Below are 22,803 nucleotides of genomic sequence, written 5' to 3' on the forward strand. Positions count from 1 at the left end.
TCGACATTTCTTTCATGAATTTAGGGCGCAAAAGAAATAAAATAAACAACTTGTTAGAACAAGTATCACTGCATAAAGATTCAAATAACAAGTACTACTTTAGCTTATTGAGCAACTGCAACTTATCAAGTATACGCCCAAATCGACAATTTATCATGTACTCTATCCTTCACGCGAAGACAAAGCGCGTGAAGATCGAGATTCCTGCTTGGACACGCGAAGACGTTAGACGTTTTGTTTTATTGGAGTTGAATTGTGAGTACGCGAGCGCACAAAGTGCCGTTGGGCTGTCGATTGAGTTTTCTGGGATTACGCGACCAGGGAACAACGCGGTAAGCGAGGATATCTGACTTTTGTGAGCGACGTAACTTCGTGCAAATCTTGGTACCGGATTTTGTTTGTTTTCGTAAGTTTTGACCGCGTGTGTAACGGACACGCGGAGGGAAGATCCCTCACCCTCGAATTAGACCAAGGCACGAAGGTCCGTCGACCGGCAGAGTTCACTGTTAGAATTGTCATTAGATCTTGTGTAACCGACACGCGGAGGGACGATCCCTCACCCTCGAATTAGACCAAAGCACGAAGGTCCGTCGACCGGCAGGGTTCACGGTTTAGAATTTTTGTTTGTGTGACGTGGTGGATTTCATCCGTCTTGTCCTCGGCGGAAAATCACGCCGAAACGCGATACGGGCCGAAAGGCCATAGCAAAGTCCAGGCAGGATCCACCGACCGCAAGGGCCTAAGTTGAACTTTCGATAGATTATTTTATTATTTTTCTTTTGTTTTGCGTGTACTCTGCCGGAGTCCGAATAGGTGCTCGTTCGCCGTGCCCGTGAAGACGCGGAGAACGAGAGAGGGAGAGCCAGCTGAAGTCCCAGGAGGAAGGGAGCTGCGACACGCGAGGGTCGACACTCGCGCTATCTGCAGACAGCAGCTCTACTGGCCCCGGTGGCGCGCGCAACGCGGAACAGCTTGACGTCACGCGGCAGCAACGCGCTCTACTCAGCTGGTACTCAACCACGACGACTGGAAGAAGCGTACACAGCGCCACCCGACTGAGCACCACTACCGGACCCCTATGGCATAGCGCCCATCGTCAGTTTGCGCATAATTATATTTCCGCGAGTTGGGAATCCAGGGACGCCTGGTGCACCCCGAAGTACCCGTTACTATCTTTTGATTGTACTTTGGTTTTGTCTTTTCGATCTATATTAATTACTATTTCTTTTGTAAATAATTACTTCGGTATTGTAAGAGATCGTCGCGCTTCGCGCCGCCGATTTTCTTTAATAAACCGAACCATTTCTTTGAGATCGAAGTGTCCGAATGATTTTGTGTGTCGCGTGATCGTCTGACCCATCCGACCTATTGTTCCGAATTCCGCCGCCTCCGCATAGCTGAGTTAGCCAACATAGGCACGCGAAGAGGAACCGTAGAGACTGATACGTGGTTCCCGTTTTGGAACCTGGCGCCCAACAATACCTTAGGTATTTCGAGAGTGAAATTTGTTAGCCCCTGGGTTACCTGGAACGCGTAGGAATCGCGTAAGTTGTGCGCCGGTCGGTCTTGCATTTTCCGGTGAGGTCGATCGCGTAAAAATACGTCACAATATATACCGGAAATGAAGGAGGGGGGAGGTAACTACAATTATTAATAAACGCATTTATATGTTGTAGAAAAAGTCACAAAGTTCTAAGAAATTGTGTCATTATATACATAATTTTTTTTCTAATTGAAATTAAAAAGCAGTCAAAATAACTTCTTTGGGCAATCTAGTGTTAAAGTCCAACAGAATCACTAAAGTGAAACATATTTTCCTAAAGCTTGTTTTCAATAGTACTCTTAATGTAAATGAAATTGAAAATTTTAATTGATCCGAGTTCATCCGATTAATTCCGATTTAATTGTACTTTGGGAAATTATAGAATTGTTAATTATACAAAAAAAAAATATATTATGACGGTAACTGCGAGTTTCCGAAAAGTGCTGATGTCCTTTGATTCCTGTACTGAGAAGCAACAAAAGCTTGAGGATTTGGAATTTGTCTAAGTCCTAAATTTGGTTTGATTTTTATACCGAAGTTGGAAGTTCTCGGTGGTTGGGGAATTCTCAGTGCAACCTTACCGGAAGTCCTAGTACCTAGGAGTGATACTGCAGCGTCCGATAGTGTCCTTAGATTCGAATCTGACGTCTTGCCTTCTTCTGGTTTTGCAGGAGAAAATCTTAACATTTTTCCGTGCATATTTACCCCAGGACCTGGAGATAGATCAAGTGCACTACTGTTAGCACCACTACTTAGATCGAGAGGCCGTTCGGTTTTTGCGTCAAAAGCTTTTAGTGTCAAGGGAGCCAACGGCGGTGGACCTTTTCTCGTACTTTTCTCTTTACTTTTTGACATAATGCTTTTTAGAGCATCTCGCATTTGTTTCTCGGCCAATAAGCTTCGAACTCTATTCGCCTTACTTTCTCTTAATTGTCTCTCGAGTGCCTCTCGTTGGTAGTCTTGACTTTGATTGGTGCCTTTACACTTTATTGAAAATCCAGAATCAGTATAAGTTTTAGATGTTCCTGTCATTTCTGCAACCGCAACTAATCCTAGTCGTCGAAGAACCTCCTCATCTTTTGTTTCGACGTTTCTCTGACTATTTAAGTCCTCGTTCTTAACACATGGACGTTGAATATCAACAGACTGTGATTGTTCATCTAACGTTTGCGCAACTCTCACCACTTCGTCGGGTATACTATTAATAATTTGTTCTATGGTTTCTTCCTGTTCCCCACTATCGACGATATTCTCTTCGATGGAATTTTTGCTTTTCGTCTTTTCTCGACGTACCGCCCGCATCTGCAGAAGCTTTTCTTTCGTAGTTGTCGAATTTTCTGAGGTAATTCGAGGTGGACAGGGTGTTAGGCGGACTTTTAATTTAAGTAAATCCTCTCGTGGCGTCGTTGTAATTTCAGCGATAACACGCTTATTACGCCGTTTTCGTCGTTTGTGATGTTCTAATCGGTCTACTTTTGTTCCTCGGGATTTTACTTTAATCGATGAAGAATTCGGTCCAGGAGTTCGTAAAACGGGTGTCACTTCGCATCTAGGTTTTTTTGGGAATGGTTCCTCGCGAATGCTCGATGCTAAGCTTTCTGCATTATGAATGTATTCTTGTTGGGTTCTGGTTTTTGACCCTACTGCCACAATACCGTTAGGGCCACTGCCGATAATTATAGTAGTAGTAGTGTCGGTATCAGTATCGGTAGCGGTAGCAGTGGCGGTGTCAGTATCGGATGTGGAAGTGGAAAGACAAGGGCAGATTGAGGAAATCGCACTAGTAGTTATGGTGGTCCCAGTGACAGTGACAGCATTTGAAATATCGCCACTTGCAGAAGCAACTGCAGCAGCTGTATTAGTTACAGTGTTGATTACGCCAGTGATGGCAGAAGTGGAAACGGCGGCGATGCAGATCGTCGTAACTGGACTGGATGATGTGGTCAGGATAGTGGCCTCAGTGACTTCAGAAGACGAGGAGGAAGATGTTGAAGATGCAGTGCAAGAGAAGACTGGCGTAGAGATAGCAGAGGATGAAGATGAGTTGAGGGGCGAAGAGGCTGATGTATATGGTGGAGAGGAAGAAGTGATAGCAAAGGTTATGCTGACTTTGTTAGGCTTAGGGCTTGGTGGTGGTGTTGGAGGTCGCTGGATTTCAATATTGCAGTCTGTATTGTTTTCCAAACAATCTGACATAAGGGCCGGGTTTTCCGAATCCTCTTTACAGATCACACGGTAGAATAAACGCATCGGTGTTTCCTGAACAAGAAGTAACATCTTATACAAAATCTGTACATGTGTTATAATTCTGTTACATCTTATAGCCTATGAACAATTATATATAACAACGATATAGTAATTATATGTTATGTATAACTAAATGATTCGAATGTTAATACGATTCGTAATATTTGATATAACCAAACGTAGGATAGGCTGTATTGATTTTTAACCGTTGAGTAATATTTTATTTAACCCTTTGAAGCATGATGGGTCGATTTTCGACTCAGCTTTTCCCCATCGTTTTTAGCTTTTGAAAATTATTTTTTGACTATAAAGAATACAAGTTTTTTTATTGTTGCAACCAGTTTTTATTGTTGATTAACATAAAATTATAAATAAATAAATTGTAGAAATCAGTTTTTTCCCCCAAAAAATGTGTTTTCTACGACGCGATTATGAATATTTCCTCGGGACTTAGTGCTTAGAGGTTTTTCAGGTCGCTGATTAGGAATCTGAACTAAAAATTCAGGAATTCAAAATTGCGGATCCAATATGGTGGACTTAAAATCGAAAAACGATGTAAATCGATGTATTTGGAGATTCTCCGGATCGCTGATTACGAATCCGTCGTATACATTCGATTCTTATCACATCACGAAAAATATACCAAATTCACAAAAAAAAAGTGGAGTTAGAACTCGGCACGTCCTGATCGTTATTTTTGGATAGTGCCAAGAATGAGTGAATTTTCAAATGATCAAATTTCAATTTTACATCCGTAATCCTAATCAGTGAGCCCAAAAACCATTCAAACTATATTTTCACCAATAATATCTCGGTTTTTCATTCGGCAGGCGACATCTTGAATTCGTCATTTCGAATTTTGAAAATCTGATAACAAATTCGTAATCAGCGACCCCGTAAACCCGTGTATACAAAATTCATAAAAATCCAATCATTAGACAAATACATATATGCTTCAAAGGGTTAATAACAAATTTCAATAATACACCTTTAGAATAAACCAATGACATAATGAGATATGTTCCGCTAATCTTTAACCATCTGGTACATGCGCAAGGCGTCCTATTTCACTCTGGAACCCGAATTTAGTTATTCATTTGTAATGATAAAAAAATGTGTAGGAAGAAAGTCATATGAAGATCATAGTTTCCGACATTTTGATACTACCAACATTTCTTTTAGGGGAAAATTTTTTACTTACCATTAGGAAGGTGCCATCGAAACCTACTCAACCATATATACAATAAGATGATCTCGAAACGACCTTAAGCTAAAAAATGCGTGAGTGAATGAGCAATGTGGAATTTCAAGGGGAATGAGTTATAGTGACAAAATAAGTACATTTTTCACATCATTTATTTTAATGTGTGCTTCAAATATTCTCTACTAAACTCAATGCATTTATTATTTTGAAGGAAAAGAAATTATTCTCTTGATTCATTGATAAACTCGGGTGGCAGAGTTAAGTGGGACACCCTGTATATATTATTTCGTATGTCCTACTGTCAGTCAATATAATATTTAAAATATGATTTAGCAAAATGTAAATATAATTAATAAATTACTCACTGCATTTATATCTTTTATAAGTATACCTTCACAACCATATTTTATATTAAAAACATTCTATATTATTCCATATCAATTTACACACCAAACACATTTCGAATACTTTTACGCATCCAAATGCGTTCATTATTAGTTTCAAGTGACTTAGTAAGTGATGTGTGAATACGGTGTATTAAAAAATATGAACTAAATTATATTAATAAATTGTATAGTGCTAGATAAATGGACTTACCCGTTTCCATTTAAAAATACACGCTAGATCGAGCAAGGTCCAGGATAGTTCCAAGACTTTTAAGGTTTCAATATGCTGCTGCTTTCCCGTAACCAAATTTCTGTATAGCATCTCAATCCTTTTTACTCGTAAAAGTTTCTCGTCTTCTTTCCATCCTCTTTTCAACATTAGAAGACGCACAAGATGCCTTACTGTAACACCAGCTGGGCACTTCAAGTATCTAGTCCCATCATTCTCATGCTCATCCTTGTCTTCGTCATAATTTGCATCCTGATGCAGATACATTTATATATTATTCATTATGATAATAAAAATATAGCAGTGAAATAAAAACTTTATTTAGAATAATAAATGACACATCAGAGAAAATTTATTCTAAAAAATTGTCCTAAAAGTTAGGGCAATGATAAGACATCATGATACCTCAAAACATTTTGTTTTCCTCCGATTTTTTAATATCATTTAAAATAAAATATTAAATGTATTACGTTAAATTCTACCAGAACATTTAGCAAAATTCGAAACACTAAAAAAAGTGGAATTCAATTCTTCTTTTTTTTTTTCATGGAAAGAGTATAAATGAATAGTCAAAATGTAAAATATGCGTAAATTTTTACAATGCATACATGTTTTCTCCTTACATACACACTTGAAATTTGTTACTCAGAGGATTTTGGGCCATTTTGGATTTCAAAATTTATTTTTCAGATTTGGATTCATCGATTCAAAATAGCCCTAAATATGAAGTTTGAAGAAGTTTGAACCATATTGAATTGTAATAAATGCTTTTTTTCTGAATTCAAAGAGGTGTATTTTCTGATCTATACCGTGCTTTAAAGGGTTAATGAGCTTAATGAAAAAAAGGGAAGTCAACAGTTACAAATATTACCGTACGTGCGGAGAATTTTTACTAAACAGGACGGCATCCAATTGGATATATCTGAAGATTATTAGCTAATTTTCACAAGGAGAATGACAGACTGCTTAATAGTTTTTACCATGCATATTGTAAAGTTGCCTTGGTTATGTTTGAAAACCCATGTGAAAAATGTATGCAGAGTTATGTACAGTTAACGTACCAGCAGAAGTTGCCCACAAATAGGTGATTTTATCAGTTAAAGTAGTGTGATACCATAAAAAATTTAAAGTTAATCCCATAAAATTATTAACAACATAAGCATAACAATCTTTTATTGATTGAGCAAGGAAATGCCTCCACTAACGGAATTGTTCAATCGCGTCCAATTTCCACTGGTGTGTTTGCCGTGAATAACCCTGTATACGAATTATATATAAATTATATGCGATCGCGTATATACTGCGACGATATTCTCAGTCGTCGACAAAACTGAACTTTACACAACGGAAATCGCGAGCGTGAGTGGTCTCGGCAAACTCGAAAAGGTTGTTGGGCGCCAGGTACCCTGTAAGGAGCATCACGAGCTCTAGGCTCGTTATCGAAACAATACAGATCGCGAGAGATAATTGAACCGGGGTAACCAATTGCCACCAGGCAAACTAAACCTAAATCAGCCACCAGGCGAACTAAACCTACATGTGCCACCAGGCGAACTAAATCTAAGGGCACCACGGCCACGCAAAATCAGATAGGGGCACCACGGCCAAGAAAAAATATTCACTTAACTAACCTAAAGGCACCACGGCCACTCAAACAGATAGGAGCACCACGGTCAAGAAAAATAATAGAGAACGTAACTAAACCTAAAGGTTAACCGGAACTCAAAAGATATTACTAAATTAGACCACTATACGTCCCGCGGTACGCCGCTTCGGAGGCTAGCTCGTCGGAAGCGTCGCGGCGTTCAAGAGGTACAGAAGAAACGAACTCAGCCAAAGACTTAGAGGAAAGTGATACAAAAAACTATACGAAAATAATCCAAATTAATTAGTTAGAAATTAGTTAGAATAACGCACCAGAGCTGTATTAAGCAAAACAAAATTCCAAATAGTTAATAAACGCAATAGCACAATTACCCAATCATTAACTCAGGCATTAGGGAGGGTGCGAGCGAAAGCCAAGCATAGTTTTACAAAAGTCTTAAAGTTAATTCACGATGATCGGTATCTAAAATCGGAAGCTATACAATGCAAAAGAAATAAGAATCACCAAATATAATTTCGGACATTATGGACGCAGTATCCTTATCCGAAAATCTCGGCAGCGAAGGCGCTACGCGTGAGCGCGCACGCGAGTAAGACACGAGCACGCGGGCTCTATACTTCTAGAAAACGGTATTCACGAAAAATAATAGGGTCGGAATAATCGAATTACTCGGAATAGACTAACAAATTTATTTTTAACTAAAATAACCAAACAGCGACACGGACGAAATCGGAACGCAAGGAACGGCAGAGGAACGGCAGCGGAACGATCTGCGCGGTTCCAATTCTCGCACGTGCGAAATTATAACCGCGGTCGACAATAGTAATACGAAAGAGTCACGCAAAAGAAATTGTACTAAGAAGGAACCCGACAAAAGATAATACAAGCGGGTTCGCAAACACCAGTTCGAAAATCACGAACACGAAAAGTAACACAATAAATAGAAATAGCACAATAAATTAATACAGGATATGGCACAGAAAAAATAGATCACAGTCAGAAAAAGATAGAATATTATAACGAGTACTTCATTATCGTTGCAGCGGAAAGACGTTCTCGGAACGGGTAGGACAATTTCGAAGTCGGCCGAAGGCGCGACGTCGAGGAACGTCAACAAGCAAGGTCGCCTCGGCGGGCGGCTAGCGCGCGACGTCGGAAGGACGCGTGCGTGCGACACGTAAAATTCACAAAAGATCCCAAGAGAATATAACGATGGAATTACAATAAGGTTCGGCAACGATAATCAGATACGGCACACCAGCGAGAAATCACAGAAATCAGACCGGAAGATATCGCATCCAAAAATAGAAATATTAAATTCGGAATTACACTTCAGCAAAAGCCACAAAAGATTAGCTCATAGAAAGAAAAGAATTCGGTTTAACGTATTTCCCTTCGAAAGAGGAACATAAGATTATGCAAAATAAAGACGGCGTGAGCTCGCCACTAATTTTAGCCAAATTTAGGGTTTGGACGTCTCACAATAATTTTTCAGAAGAAGAAGAACAATTTTACGGTAATCGATATCTTATAATAATGGGCACACAATATAATCGGCAGCGCGAGAATCTGGCTGTAGCACAACCAAGTCGGTTAATCCGGGGTCAAACACTCTAGCAGGCAGATTCCCACGTGTACACTAGGCGAAGATTCCAGAAAGTTCGTTAAATATAACAGAATAGCAAACACCAAATTATACAAGAAAAGCGCAAAATCGGAAGCTCAAACCTATAAAAACTAACGGCACTATCGTCCTGTATACTATACTAGGCGGAAAGACATTTGCCCGTTAACGACAAAGAAAATTCGTCACCGGCTAAACCGTCCGTTTAGCATGTCCGTGTTTACTGTCCGCATGTGTCTATAATCTTCAACATCCAAAAATCAGAAAATATTAAGGAAAGCGAAAGATCTCACCAGAAAAATAGAAAATTAAAGCGTAAAGCTCAACAGAGTCAGCCCTCAAGGCAACCGAACCAGCTCGCTCTCTCTCTCTCTCTCTCTCTCTCTCTCTCTCTCTCTCTCTCTCTCTCTCTCTCTCTCTTTCTAGGTTGAGCGAAAAGGAAACGTTTATTAATGTTTGTGGCGCGATTCGGAAGAATCACGTCAAAATTTATATGTATAGTTCACATATGATTTAAATATAAAAATGAGCATATATAATCTATAAATAAAATATAAATATTTATCGTCAGGAATACGTTTATTGAACACATAGTTATTTTATTATGCATTACGATTGAACGTTTTTCCGACGAATGGATGCTAGTGAATGCATAGATACAGTGGCCAAGTGATTCAACAAAAAACAATATGAAATATTTTTTACTGCCCATTTTAATCTGTTAAGAAGAATTCTATGTTTCAAATTTGCACCAAAATTAATAAAATTTCATACAATTTAAACTAATTCTTCTCCTACAACTTGATCTTGATTCTCGTCAAATCCTCACGCGTTCGTAACAGTCTGTGTTTGTAACCTTCATTTTTGTAAAAAATAACAAATTCCGTGTGAAAACAGTACTTTGCGATAAGAGTGCGAGAAAGCGAAGTTTATTGCACTAGTATCGCATAATATTTTCTGTAACGAATGAATGAAAAGTGCTACTTTTCGTGCCTCCAAAGTGACTGGAACATCTCCTCATTGGAGGAGGCAACCACAAGAAGAGCAAGGAAGGCCTCCAAAGTGAATGCATTTCATGACAGCGCGCGAGAACAAAGTTTACTTTATCGCACTAGTGCGACAAGAAAGCACTAGTGTGATAATGTAAAATTGGGCCGATTTGCGCATGCGCAGCATTTTTATCGTATTCTTAGTTATAAAGCGCTACTTTCACCACACTTTGGAGGCAGGAAAAGTAGCGTTTTTCATGCATGAGTTACATAAAATATTTTGCGACACTAATGCAGTAAAACGAACATTATAAGCAGGTGTGAAGTTTGTCACCCTCGCCGCACTTGTAACCACGAGCACGCTGTGTTACTGTGCAGCTCGTGCGACAAACATCACCGCCTGCCTATAATGTTCTCTTTCTCCCACTCGTATCTCAAAGTATTAGAATGTAATAGAAAAATTCTGTAAAAATTAACAACAAAAAAATAAAAAAATTATAATAATAATTTAAATTATAACTCATGTATGTCCATAAATATACATATATAATAATATAATTCATATATAACTTACATATAACCTTTTCACATGGGAAATTCCTACATAACTGGCGAAGTTTTCAAAGCTGCTTTGATGTCTTGAGGTTACAGCATGTACTGAATTTTACGTGAAATTGTGAACAAACTTTTTTAAGTATTTATTATCATTATAAATGAATGTGACAAATGTTCCATATGTATGTATATACATTTCGAGCCTTTTAAATGAATATCGTCGCAATTGAATTCCAATTTTGTCATACCATAATGCAGATAGGTATAGTATTCTCCAAAACCGCAAGGAATTAATCTAATTTTTTTTCGACAACAATTTTTCATGAAAAAAGTGACCTTTTTTACTGGAAATTCATGTACAGCGAGTAACTTTAATATTCGGACACTATGAGATTTTTACTATATTACGTTATAACTTAATTTCTAACCAAAAAAAATGATTAAGGATTATGATGACGTATACGCTTAATAAACAATAGCATAAATTTTGTTTACATAACTTACAATAGTTTTTCAATAATACGGTTTAAATAAAACATTGTCCGATTTTCACGTTACATTAATATTCGGACACTTTACAATGTAGCGCTTTTTCCAATGTTCAAGCCGAGTTACGCCAAATTAGAGGACAATGTTTACTTACAAATCTAGTCAAGCGTTCTAGTTTAAGTCTTATTTTATTAGTTATTTGTCGATCATCATGCAATACACTTGTACAATGCCTCACAAAGCGAACACGAGTCTTGATATACGGCAATTTGTAATATATCATAATGCCAAAGAAAAATCGTACAGAGAAATTGCTGCTCTGCTAAACATAAGCAAGAGTACAGTGAGAGATATAGTCAAGCGGTTCAAATGCGAGGACCGTATAGATTTTATACCCCAAAAAGGCCAACCGAAGAAACTAGACGTTCGCGATGAGAGAAAATTGCTAAGAAAAATAAAGAAGGACCCTACGCTCAGTGCGCCAAAATTAGCATCAGAGCTGTTAAACGAGACTGGAAAAAACGTGCATCCTCAAACGATCCGTAGAGCCTTAAAAAATAGCGGCTACAATGGAAGAGTGGCGAGAAAGAAACCGTACGTAAGTGAAAAGAATCGAAAGAAGAGACTGAATTATGCCAAAGAATTTATTTTGAAGGATGAAATATGGTGGAATGATGTCATCATTTCTGACGAAAGTAAATTTAATATTTTTGGGTCAGATGGACGAAGGATGGTGTGGCGGAAAAAAAAAGAAGAGTTTAAATCTAAAAATCTTCGGCCGAGCGTAAAGCACGGAGGTGGCAGTGTAATGGTCTGGGGCTGTATTTCGACTTTCGGACGGGGCGAATTAGTTTTCATCGAAAATATTATAGACAAAAATTTGTACATGACCATATTGAAAAAAAATTTACACAGAAGTGCTACAAAAATGGAGATTTTAAATACGTTCAAGTTCTACCAGGATATAATAATGGCCCGAAAAAATAAGGCACGCATTGTGCAGGAATATTTGGTGCACAATTGCCCAAAAGTTTTGCGACCACCACCTTAATCACCTGACCTTAACCCCATTGAAAATGTGTGGGATGAACTAGAGCGCCGAATTCGAAAAACACCAATATCTTCCAGAGAAATGTTAAAAAATCGTTTAAAAGAAGAATGGAACAGTTTGAGTACTGAATATTTAAAAAAAATTATTAATAATATGCAGCAGCGTTTGCAAGAAGTGATAAAGCAGGATGGCTACCCAACAAAATATTAAAACAAGTATTGTAACAAAAACCAGCCGAAAAATAAGTATGTGCATATGTAGTTTCTGAAAGTGTCTGAATATTAAAGTAACGTGGAAATGGGACACTGATTTATTTAAACCGTATTATTCAACAACTGTTGCAAGTTATGTAAATAAAATTTACGCTATTGTTTATTAAGCGTATACGTCATCATAATCCTTAATCATTTTTTTTTGTTAGAAATAAAGTTATAACGTAATATAGTAAAAATCTCATAGTGTCCGAATATTAAAGTTACTCACTGTATATAAGTAACCTACATGCTCCGGAGAGTTGCAATGTTTTTAGCACCGCTCCTCTAAAGGTTAATAGTAAATAATTCCTTAATTATATTTACTAATTCCAAATAGAAAAATGTATACGGATTGTATACAATTTACATACAAAATCGTATATAGAATTGAATATGTATAGTCTGTATATAAAATTTATATGAATTGTCTATAATCTATATATTCCATGGTTAATGATCACTTATTTTATAGAAACATTAATTTTTAGATAAACTCGGTTGATGTATTTTTGAACGCGATGTATTAGGACATGCAGAAAATAATTAAATCGGATCAATATGGAAAATTTGTTCAAATTGAATCGGAACGCAAAGGGTTAAAAGATTTCTGCTTTGGATATATGATTTAAAATCTGCTTTGAGCCACATTTTGTAAATAACCTTAACATTTCGATTTGTATAACAAAAAAGTTGTTAAATCTAACCTGAATTTCTTCACGTTCTGACGAATTGTTGTGTTCTTTGATTTTATAGATTTCTCGCAAGCTTAAACTGACCATATCGTCCATAGTAAGCTCCAAAGCTCCCAAAGGTGGTATTAGGGGTGGACATTGAGGGTTCACCAGGCGAAAGTGACGTCTACGTTCTAATTCTGACCGGAAAAGACCTGGCACCAGTAGGTAGACTAACCGCTGTAATCCCAAATCCGGTAAGAGAGGCGGCAATGTTGCTGCGCCGCATACTGGACAAGCTCGAGCACCACTGCTTAACCTCCTCACAATACAGCCTCTGCAAACTATAGTTTTTGGTATTTTTTACAAAATATTGAATCGCATGATAATATTTATTTATGATTATAGGTATTGAGGAGAAATTCATTTAAAAAATATTAGAGAAAAATTACATTCAATATACATCATGATCCTTATAACTGCAGTAGATCAGTAGTAGCCATCTAATAACTTTTTTTTTTAAATTGTTCATACAATTGATGCAATTTTTCTCAATTATACATTACAATGTGAAATATGTATCTCCAAGTGAAACAAAGTCGCAGAGTACTGTAAGTATTTTACATATAATGGTACCACAAAGAGCGACTAAGGTACTCCTGTTGAGTTCTTTTGATTTAATATTATTAACATCTTGAGCGACGATAGCATACATCCATACGAAATATCTATTACTTTTAATGTAAAAATGATAAATTTAAAAAAATATTAATGTCTAGCATGCTTTTCTCATGGCACGATGAAGGAAGTTTAATATATCAAAATTTAGTGAATTCTTGAATAACAAGATTTGCATCATAATAATATTTTCAATTGATATCATAGATACGAAATCCAAGTTTATTGAATAAGAATGAAAGAATCCAATTTAACTGAAGAAATACGAGACATTCAATATTAATAAACAGTTATATATGACATGTTATATTCTGTAGGTTAAATCATTTGAAAAGCAGCCGACATATAAATTTAGTATACCGACATGAATGAAGGCATTCGACGAGTGTGGTGGCATCTATAAGATATCCTCGACAGAGCGGGCAGACGATATGCTCGTTCAAATCCTTTACCAATGGCTTGTCCCTTTCATTAGCCTCCATTTTTTGCTGATACAATATATACTCTAGATCGACATCATTCGGCACCTGTAGTGCACAGAACATGAGCGTAGAATTATAAGACAGAAAAACCCTTTTGGTCAAATTCAGCACAGTCAAACATAATTATATACGTCTGCATTTAAGTTCTATCACTTAAAGAAGATATTTTGTTAAGTATCTGCTAAGTACAGATCGGTTATTATTTCAATTTAAGTGATGCATGTTTATTTTAAGCCACATTTTGATTGGATGCGACTACGAACAACCAAATGGTCGTTAGCAGTCATATTTAGTCGAATACTCTTATTGTTAGTCGTACGAGTAGCTGCGGTTGTATTAAAAGCATAGTCGTATGACTGTATATCGTTTGTCAGCGGAATTGCAGTTCACTATTAATTTTCGAGGAAAGCCTAAATGTACTGCCAAAATCAAACCATTTTATTTTTCGGATATGGACTTTCGCACAGGCTCGACTAGCGATGAGCAACATTGCTCTAAAGTAACTACTCGGATATTATGATACATACTTATTTGATTTGTTCGAACATGTCTACGGACGTTCATTGGGTAATACGTAGCAGCATCCATTTGAACTGTAACTTTATAGTATTTCATTACGGATAAATAAATGTTCCTGACTAACATATAATTGGAAATAGAACAAAATAATGGTCATAGTTTGCAATTATTTCTTATACTGTAATTGTCAACGAAAAGGATCTTAAAGAAAGTTAATGCGAAGGTACAAGCATATGTTCGCACAAATGATCTTATGAATTGGTAAATATGGTGGGATAGATAACCGTTCGCGATACATCGGCACATAAATGAGAAAATAGGAGAAGAAAAGTGGGCAGAAAACAAGAGTGGGGAGAAGACACAGTAAGCTTGGTCAATTAAAGCCACCATTAGAGATTGAGTCTTCTACCGACAGCCGAATGTATACGTTCTATTTGCTCTGGCCTTGATCGCGAGTTGCAATTGGATTGGTTGCTCACGGCCAGGTCAGCTGACCGTTTTAAGCTCAAGTTATTTTGCTGAGTGTTGACGTATATTTTATATCTGCCCTATCTTCACACAGCGACTTTATTGGTCATGTTATACGAGTACATATGTCATGCAGAAATAACAGAGTGCGTAAGGAATAACATTGCGGTGAAGAACTTACCCGTACAGCTTATGTGAGAAATGTGGCAACAGGGCTTTCGCGCGGTACGTCGGCAATACGACAACGCCGTTTAGAGCTACCTCGCGATACGTCTTTACGGATCTGATTTGATTTCACGCAACGGCGTAGCATCACGTCCAGTGATAAGAACACTCCTCTTCTACCTTTTGGTATAAACTATCTTACTTCGATCATCCTCATGGTAATTATTATTACTAGTACTCGCGCCACTTTCTTGAATCTTTCAATACTTTCTTCCCACTGCACTGTTGTCCGTACTAACGGACACTGACATTATCTATTAGCGCGACACACTCCACAGAACCAAAGAAAACTGCCCGTATCGACCCCGCCTAGGCCCCGCCTTCTTGTTCACGATCATTTCCGAATATCTCCGAGAATATCCGAATGAACCGTCTTCCCTCTATATCTCTAATTTCTCCTTTCCTCTTGCCCCCCTTAATCATCGTGCTCTCAAAGCCCCTGCTAGATCTCTGCCATGGTACGTACATCAGTACTACCGGAACAAGTATTTACTACAAGCCTTATATACACGTAAATTCACAAGCATGTGAGAATAGGTGCAAATATGCGCGCTTCTAATGTTGACGTTTATCCTCTTCGGAGGATCTTCGAATATCCGTTGATGCAAAACTATAAGCTGTAGGATCATTGTTAATCTATTATAGGTAACTTTATGGTTTGTAACATTATGCTACTTCCTAAAATTACAAAATAGGTAATAATGAAATGAAGATCCAAAAAACTGACTTTCAGAAGTGCGAGGAATTGTTACTTTACAACTATATGCAATGTCTGTGTAAAATATCCTTTCAATTACCTAAGAGATAGAAGTTCCTTATTGGTACATCTCACGTATAACACATGTTAAAAGACTCGGTTAAACCTTACGCCTTACAGATTCCGTATATGCATTACGGTACGTATGTGATATTAACATCACGGCAAATATAAGTATTACGTCTGATTTTTATTTAGTTACTGTTTCTCCATTTCTAGGAGTGTTATTTAATAATTCATTTTGAATATGTCTAGAAGTATATTCAATTAATACGTTTAAGTAGCATAACTCTTAATAAATGTATTGCTTTAAATATGTTTTAGGTCGGTTTTTTAGTGTGTAATTGGTGGTAGATATTTTGAAAGAACACACGAAAAACATATTGTCCGCGAAAACTGTGTGACTCTAAAACGATTAATCCGCATTAACCTTTGTACACACCTGCATATGCATTAATACTGTGACTCGCCACATGTGACGCACATGATTCATGTTAAACTAATGCGTGTAGAAGTGAATTTCACACTTTAGACTAAGCGACACACGTTTCTTTTAACGCATTATGTTTTATTTACACACTTCGTGTTTTATCAGTATTTTCAAATAAACGTGTATAAATTCAAGATATGTATGTCGGAACGGTTTTATGAAAGAATTGATTAGGTACATATTATGAGATCAAAACAAATCTATAGAAATAAGTATAAGTTCACATTGAGGTTACTTCCTGTGCATAAATTTAAACGGGCACCCACCCGATAATAGTTAATAATGAATTGTGGATTAACAATTACCCAGACAACGGTTACCCAGAAGTCATTTTTATCATGCCTAAAAGACAACTTCTGTGCTATTAAACGTCTTAAAGACGATTTTTGGACATTATATGTTGTCTGGGTATTATCTAATTATTAATTAAGAATTATTAATCATCTATCAGTGACTAATGATGTATTGCTCACGTATATTGTATGCGCGCAATAAGTGCAGTGTATAGTGTATACAGTGTATTAAAATGTATTGTTATTCATTAACTATTTAAAGGTCGTTTATTATTAGTTAATTAGTAATTGTCAATTAAGAGGCGTGAAAAATTGCTGACACGTTGTAATTGACAAATATCTAACAATTTGGAAATGTTTTAAACGTTATAAAGTATATAATATACAGTATATCTAGTATTCGATTTTACAGCGCGTCTTCATTAATTCATTATCACCTTTTATGGTATTGTATAAGCAGTACATTTATTATTAACATTATCACTGAATGCCCACAGTAAAAGTTGTTAGATTCAGGACGGATCGCTAATAGATCCTTTTTCATATTCCATATAAGATATGGTAATTAGTAATTACCATAGTTTTGAAAGTATACAGCATTTAATTACGTGCCTCACGACAGATTAGGCTCATTCAGATCAATGGCTCTGCAATCACCAGACGCATCGTGCAGTCCGCTATATTATTAATCCAGCCATCTCTTCATCGCCATTCCATCAAGGAATCGAGGCACGACGAGGGTACCGACAAACCTGCGTTGCTTTCTTCTGTACGACTACCCAAAAGCTCCACGTTCGGCTCCAACAAATTGTGACTATCTTTTTGCGATTATCTACGGGATGCGAGGTACCATTCAGGAGTACAAGGTCCTCGTGTTCAGCAACTCTGGGGCTAATCCTTTCGATTAATGTTGGGTGCTCCGTTCTTCGCAAACCCATTCGTTCTGATAACAAATCTGAACTATACCGACTTACACGCTGACTAACCCATCTTGCGAAGGCGGCGGGGATTTTCACAGTAAAACGTTCTATTAGAAATTCAACATGATTCGATTTATTGCTCGAATATTATACGCGATCTTGCATTTACAAAAGAAACAAATGTTTGATTTTTAGCATATAAAAACGGTAATCCGCTTTTAGCGCGGTTAACGAAAGAATGTGATTCCAAAGGCAAATTAAATAAATTATAATACAGAGCAAGTTAACTAGATTACAATGGGTGAATGAACACAGACTAAGTTAAGTGAATATAGTTTTAATAACTCAACTAATTCACAATCAATTAAATACGCGGCTTAGCATGGCACAATATAAAGTATAAGGAACAATAGAAACATTATAATAGAACAATATAATCACCACGCTTGCGATTACGGTCACACTAACATCAAGGACTTCGAGCTTCCTGCATACGTCTTCCCAACCAAACTCGTATAATTGGCAAGTTTTCGCGATCAAACTAAGGCGGAGCGAAACCCGAAAGAAGCAAATTATAACGAAACACCTCCCACAATATGTAACAAGTCCCTTGCCGGGCGGCGGAATTTTAATGCTCGCTTACCGAAAAACCTCGCGTGAACTTACAGAGTTGTGGAGAATGCCTTCCCAGAAATCCGCGGTTACTCATAGAGCCTGTTTGTCAGCCACCCTCAGGATCTTCTTCGAGAAATTTCCAACAAGCCTCACTTTCCCTATTATCCAAATCCCTTGATCAGGGATTATCAACTCCACTCGCGTTACACACTATTTTTGAACTACTCAAGTTAGATTCAGCGTACTAGTAACTTTTTCAATCCTCCAGACAAAATTAATTCTCTTTTTGCTCGTACCATGTCCCACAGATAGAAAACCGATCTCTATCTTATCGCGACTCTTCCCGGATTTGTCCCGAATATGGCATCACCCACCTGATTTTGAATAATAATATGTGTCTTATGCATAAGATGGTGTCGTGGGTGAGTTATAACTAGCCTATTCGCGTACGTAGGCGCGAAATATAAAAATCGCCCGGCAAGGAAATAAATAAAATAACCAAAGCAGTCAAAAAAAGAAAATTAAAATCAAAATTGGCCCTTGAGATGGATGGATCCTGCCTAGACTAGTCCTTTAAGATTCACATTATACTCCGGATTTTCGCCGAGGACTTGACAGATGCAATTCACTACGTAACAATATATACCCAGCATACATATAGTAACATTAACATATGGGCAATGTTGAGGTATCCTACTCAGGGACATAACAATTAACCAAGTAAAAAAATAATTTTGTAAAATTATAATTAGTTATTGTTCTAAATTTACGATTACGGTTAATATCAATATCATAAGACTGACCATATGTATCACGATATTCTGGCGCCTAGGCTTGATAAAAAGCGCATCTACAAGAGATTAACGAAAGATTAATTTGAATGCTTGAATGTGATATTTATCTACTAAGATCAATCCAAGATCTCCAACAGATCAGCAGGAGATGGCGGAGCTTTTCAGAAATCTTACATTGATCAATTTGAGATCTTCCTTCTTATCATCATTTTTATATCTATCGCAGATCATTGATACAGTCGTCACACGAGTAAAAGATCCTCTCTAGAGAACTCATTTACCTTAAAAGTCATATGCTAACATTTTCATTGACAAAAGCTGAAAATAAAAATATATTGAATGTAAATCCATCAGAGAAAATAGGTTTGCGTTGAAACGTGGAACTTTCAAACAGGAAGTAATGGATATCTGCAAATGCTATTAAATGCTTGTTCACTCCCTTGTCAAAATACATAAAGAAATTCAAATTCTCATTATGCAATATTTTAAATACTGGGCAACTTTTTTAAATTGGAGAATGAGTTATATACCGTGTACTCGAAAGTTGCATGTGTGTGTTGGACGTAATTAGACGCAAAGGTGCATGGATTGCATGAAAAGTGTGTTTTAGAGAGAAAAAGTGAAAAAGAGAGAAATCGAAGGGGGTAAAACAGGTAGAAAAGTAAGGGGAGTGATTTGAAATAAAAAGTGTAGCTGAAAAATAAAAATTAAAGGGGTTAATATATGAATTAGGAAAGTGAGGTTAAGAATAGAAAGTTGATGAATTAAAGGAAGGGGAGATTGTGAGCGGGGTAGGGAATAAAAAGACATTAGTTAGGAGATAAGTTAGTGGGGAAGAAAAAGGGGGACTAATTTAAAGAGAAAAGAAGTTATTTGGTAAAAATTGAAAAGGATTAGGGTAATAGTGGTGAGCATAGGTGGCTGCATCTAGTGACGGAAAATGGAGAATAAAGGTAGAGTACTGACGGAGGATAAGGAGGGAAATTCGAAACTGTAGGAAGGTGAGGGAAGCGAGTTGGACATACAATCAGAATCCTCAACGCCTAAGCAGACAAATAAATTAGCAGAGACAGGAAAAAGATGAAGAGGCAGACCGACAGAAAAAAATACTCTGAGGAGAAACAGGGGGATTAAGAACACATAGCGAAGGAAACTCAAAATCCTTCAAGAAAAGTACAAAATTGCTAAGTTCACTAACGGGTAAGAATAGGAAAGCAAGGAGAGGGATTAGAGAAGACAGGAGGGGATCTCGCAAACCTAGGGGAGGGGAATCAAGAGGAACGTGAGGAGAGGGGAGAGATTAATCAGGTAGGGGAAAAAGAAGGGAAGGAACAAAATCAGGGGGTTGAGAAAGAGCAAGAAAAAAAAATTAATGCGAAAGAGTGGTTAGTATTATTAGAAGAAATCAGGACAATAGAAAGAGAAATGGAGGAGAGGTAAAAGAAGATGGAAGATGTAGGAAAGTAAACAAAAAGGGCAAATCAGGACGTCAATTTAATCGGAGAAAAATTAAAGAAAAAGGATGAGAAATGGGAAAAGGAGATGAAGAAGATGGCTGACAGAACAGAAAAGATAGAAAGGGAACTAGAGAAGATGAAGAAAGAGAAAGTGAAGGACAAGCAAAGGATAGAAAGGTTAGAGCAACAGATAAAAGAGTGTAAAGAAAAAAGGGTAGGAAAGGAGAAAATAGAGAGTGGGGAGAGATACTCATAGTCAGTACCCGTGTAGAATCAATCAAACTCGATATCAACTAGATAACAACAAGTTTTCCTATTTACTGTACACGACCTAAGTCAAAAAGCAGCCTAGGAACTAGTGCTATGGGTAATTTCGCGATATCCAGCTGTTGGTCAGGAAAACTGTCTAGGAATTTCTATACTGCGCCCTGTAAATTTAGGTAGTGCTTGACCAGTCTGGAAATAATGAAAGTGTCTAGATGTTAGTCTGAATTTCACTTTGTCTGCCTGTCAACCTAGCTATCATCTGAGTAACCTAGGAGTAACAAAACCAGAATTTATATGAGTAGTAGTATATCCGTTATGGCGAGACTTGGGAGTGGGTTAAGTAGAGGTGAGGGTGAATCTCGAAAGTTTTGCAATTGAAGTTTTTTCATTTCACAAATCGAGGTAAACATTCTTTCATACGAAAACTACGTGAGAAATTTTTTCGTTTCAAAATTCGACGTTCCAAATGTTTCGCGGCTGAAATTTTTTCGTTACAAAATTCGAGGTGAAAATTTTTCCGTACGAAAACTAAGCGGAAGCGATATTTCGAAAAGTAAAAAGGAAAATTGAAAGACAAACCCACGTCGTGACGAAAAAACTGAAGTAAATCTTACCCATCCTCATGGACTAATGGATGAGATTGTGTTTCGGAATGTAAAAACAGCAGGTGGTTTAAGATTTTAGGCAAAAGATTTTATGACATAGGCTGTGTATCGTTTTTTAGTAAACACAGTGGTTTCATTATCAAAAGCGATGGATGAGATTGTGTTTTGGAATGTTAAAAGGAAAATTAAAAGACAAATTCACGGCGCGACGAAAAAACTATTCAACGTCCAAAAAGTTTTGCGACTGAAATTTTTCGTTTCAAAATTTGATGTCAAATTTTTCCGTACGAAAACTAAATGGAAGCGATAAAACTATCAGCGAAAGCGATACTTCGGAAAGTAAAAAGAAAAATTGAAAGACAAGCCCACATCGTGATGAAAAAAAAAAACTAAAGTAGATCTTGCTCACCCTCAAGGGCTAATGGATGAGATTGTATTTCGGAATGTAAAATCAGCTGGTGGTTTAACATTATAGGCAAAAGATTTAATGACTTAGGCGATGCATCATCTTCTAGCAAAGACAGTGGTTTTATTATTTCCATTGTGAGGAAAATTGAAAGATAAATCCATATCGTGGTGGAAAAAAGTGGTCGCGTCCTGTCGATGTGACATTTTTTTTGTGTAACGAAAATTTTCTGAAACCTTGGAAAAGAATTGCAACGAGAGGCTAGTATTTCTAGAGCCTTCACATTTCAGGCAGACTTTCCGGCACTCTTGACCGGCCACGTTTTTCGTAAACAAAGAGCTTTAACCCACAATCGTAAGGGTTAGCTACCTAAGTGAGATTTAGGATTGACGTTGAGATATGAGCCTGTTACGTATATCAGCCTTCATTCCGAAAAAGAATAATAACGTAGTCGACAGTCAATATAATTGCAGACTCAGCACGTTACCCCGTGCATTACCCGTGTCACCTACCCAGCTGGTTAGTTGAGTGCATTCCTAACGTCCTAACCATACCTAGAGCATCAGCCAAAACCAACTACAGTGAGTAACTTTAATATTAGGACACTATGAGATTTTTACTATATTACGTTATAACTTTATTTCTAACGAAAAAAAAATGATTAAGGATTATGATGACGTATACGCTTAATAAACAATAGCGTAAATTTTATGTACATAAGTTGCAACAGTTGTTGAATAATACGATTTAAATAAAACAATGTCCCATTTCCACGTTAGTTTAATATTCAGACACTTTCAGAAACTACATATGCACATACTTATTTTTCGGCTGGTTTTTGTTACAATACTTGTTTTAATATTTTGTTGGGTAGCCATCCTGCTTTATCACTTCTTGCAAACGCTGCTGCATATTATTAATAATTTTTTTTAAATATTCAGTACTCAAACTGTTCCATTCTTCTTTTAAACGATTTTTT

The 22,803-nt window shown here is 37.1% G+C and overlaps 1 protein-coding gene across 7 annotated transcripts; it reads right to left on the minus strand.

Annotated features, from left to right (window-relative positions):
• Window positions 1-1,634: 1,634 nt before the first annotated feature.
• Window positions 1,635-15,678, minus strand: LOC107265288 (cell wall protein DAN4). Of its 7 annotated transcripts, none has more exons than XM_025082334.1 (5): window positions 15,177-15,678; window positions 13,887-14,053; window positions 13,087-13,192; window positions 5,592-5,861; window positions 1,635-3,802 (listed from the first exon to the last, which is right to left on the minus strand). In XM_025082334.1, the coding sequence occupies exons 2-5, from the start codon at window positions 14,006-14,008 to the stop codon at window positions 1,955-1,957; spliced, it is 2,346 nt and encodes a 781-aa protein (XP_024938102.1). In that variant the 5' UTR covers window positions 14,009-14,053; window positions 15,177-15,678; the 3' UTR covers window positions 1,635-1,954. The 7 variants fall into 7 exon arrangements, with proteins under 7 accessions (XP_024938102.1, XP_015590115.1, XP_024938022.1 ...); XM_015734629.2 differs by having other exon boundaries at window positions 12,882-13,192; window positions 13,891-14,053; window positions 15,177-15,667; XM_025082254.1 differs by lacking the exon at window positions 15,177-15,678 and adding an exon at window positions 14,536-14,679 and having other exon boundaries at window positions 12,882-13,192; window positions 13,891-14,053.
• Window positions 15,679-22,803: the final 7,125 nt, after the last annotated feature.

The sequence above is a fragment of the Cephus cinctus genome, unplaced genomic scaffold (genome assembly GCF_000341935.2).
Source record: "Cephus cinctus unplaced genomic scaffold, Ccin1 Ccin1_scaffold0001, whole genome shotgun sequence".
NCBI lineage: Eukaryota > Metazoa > Arthropoda > Insecta > Hymenoptera > Cephidae > Cephus > Cephus cinctus.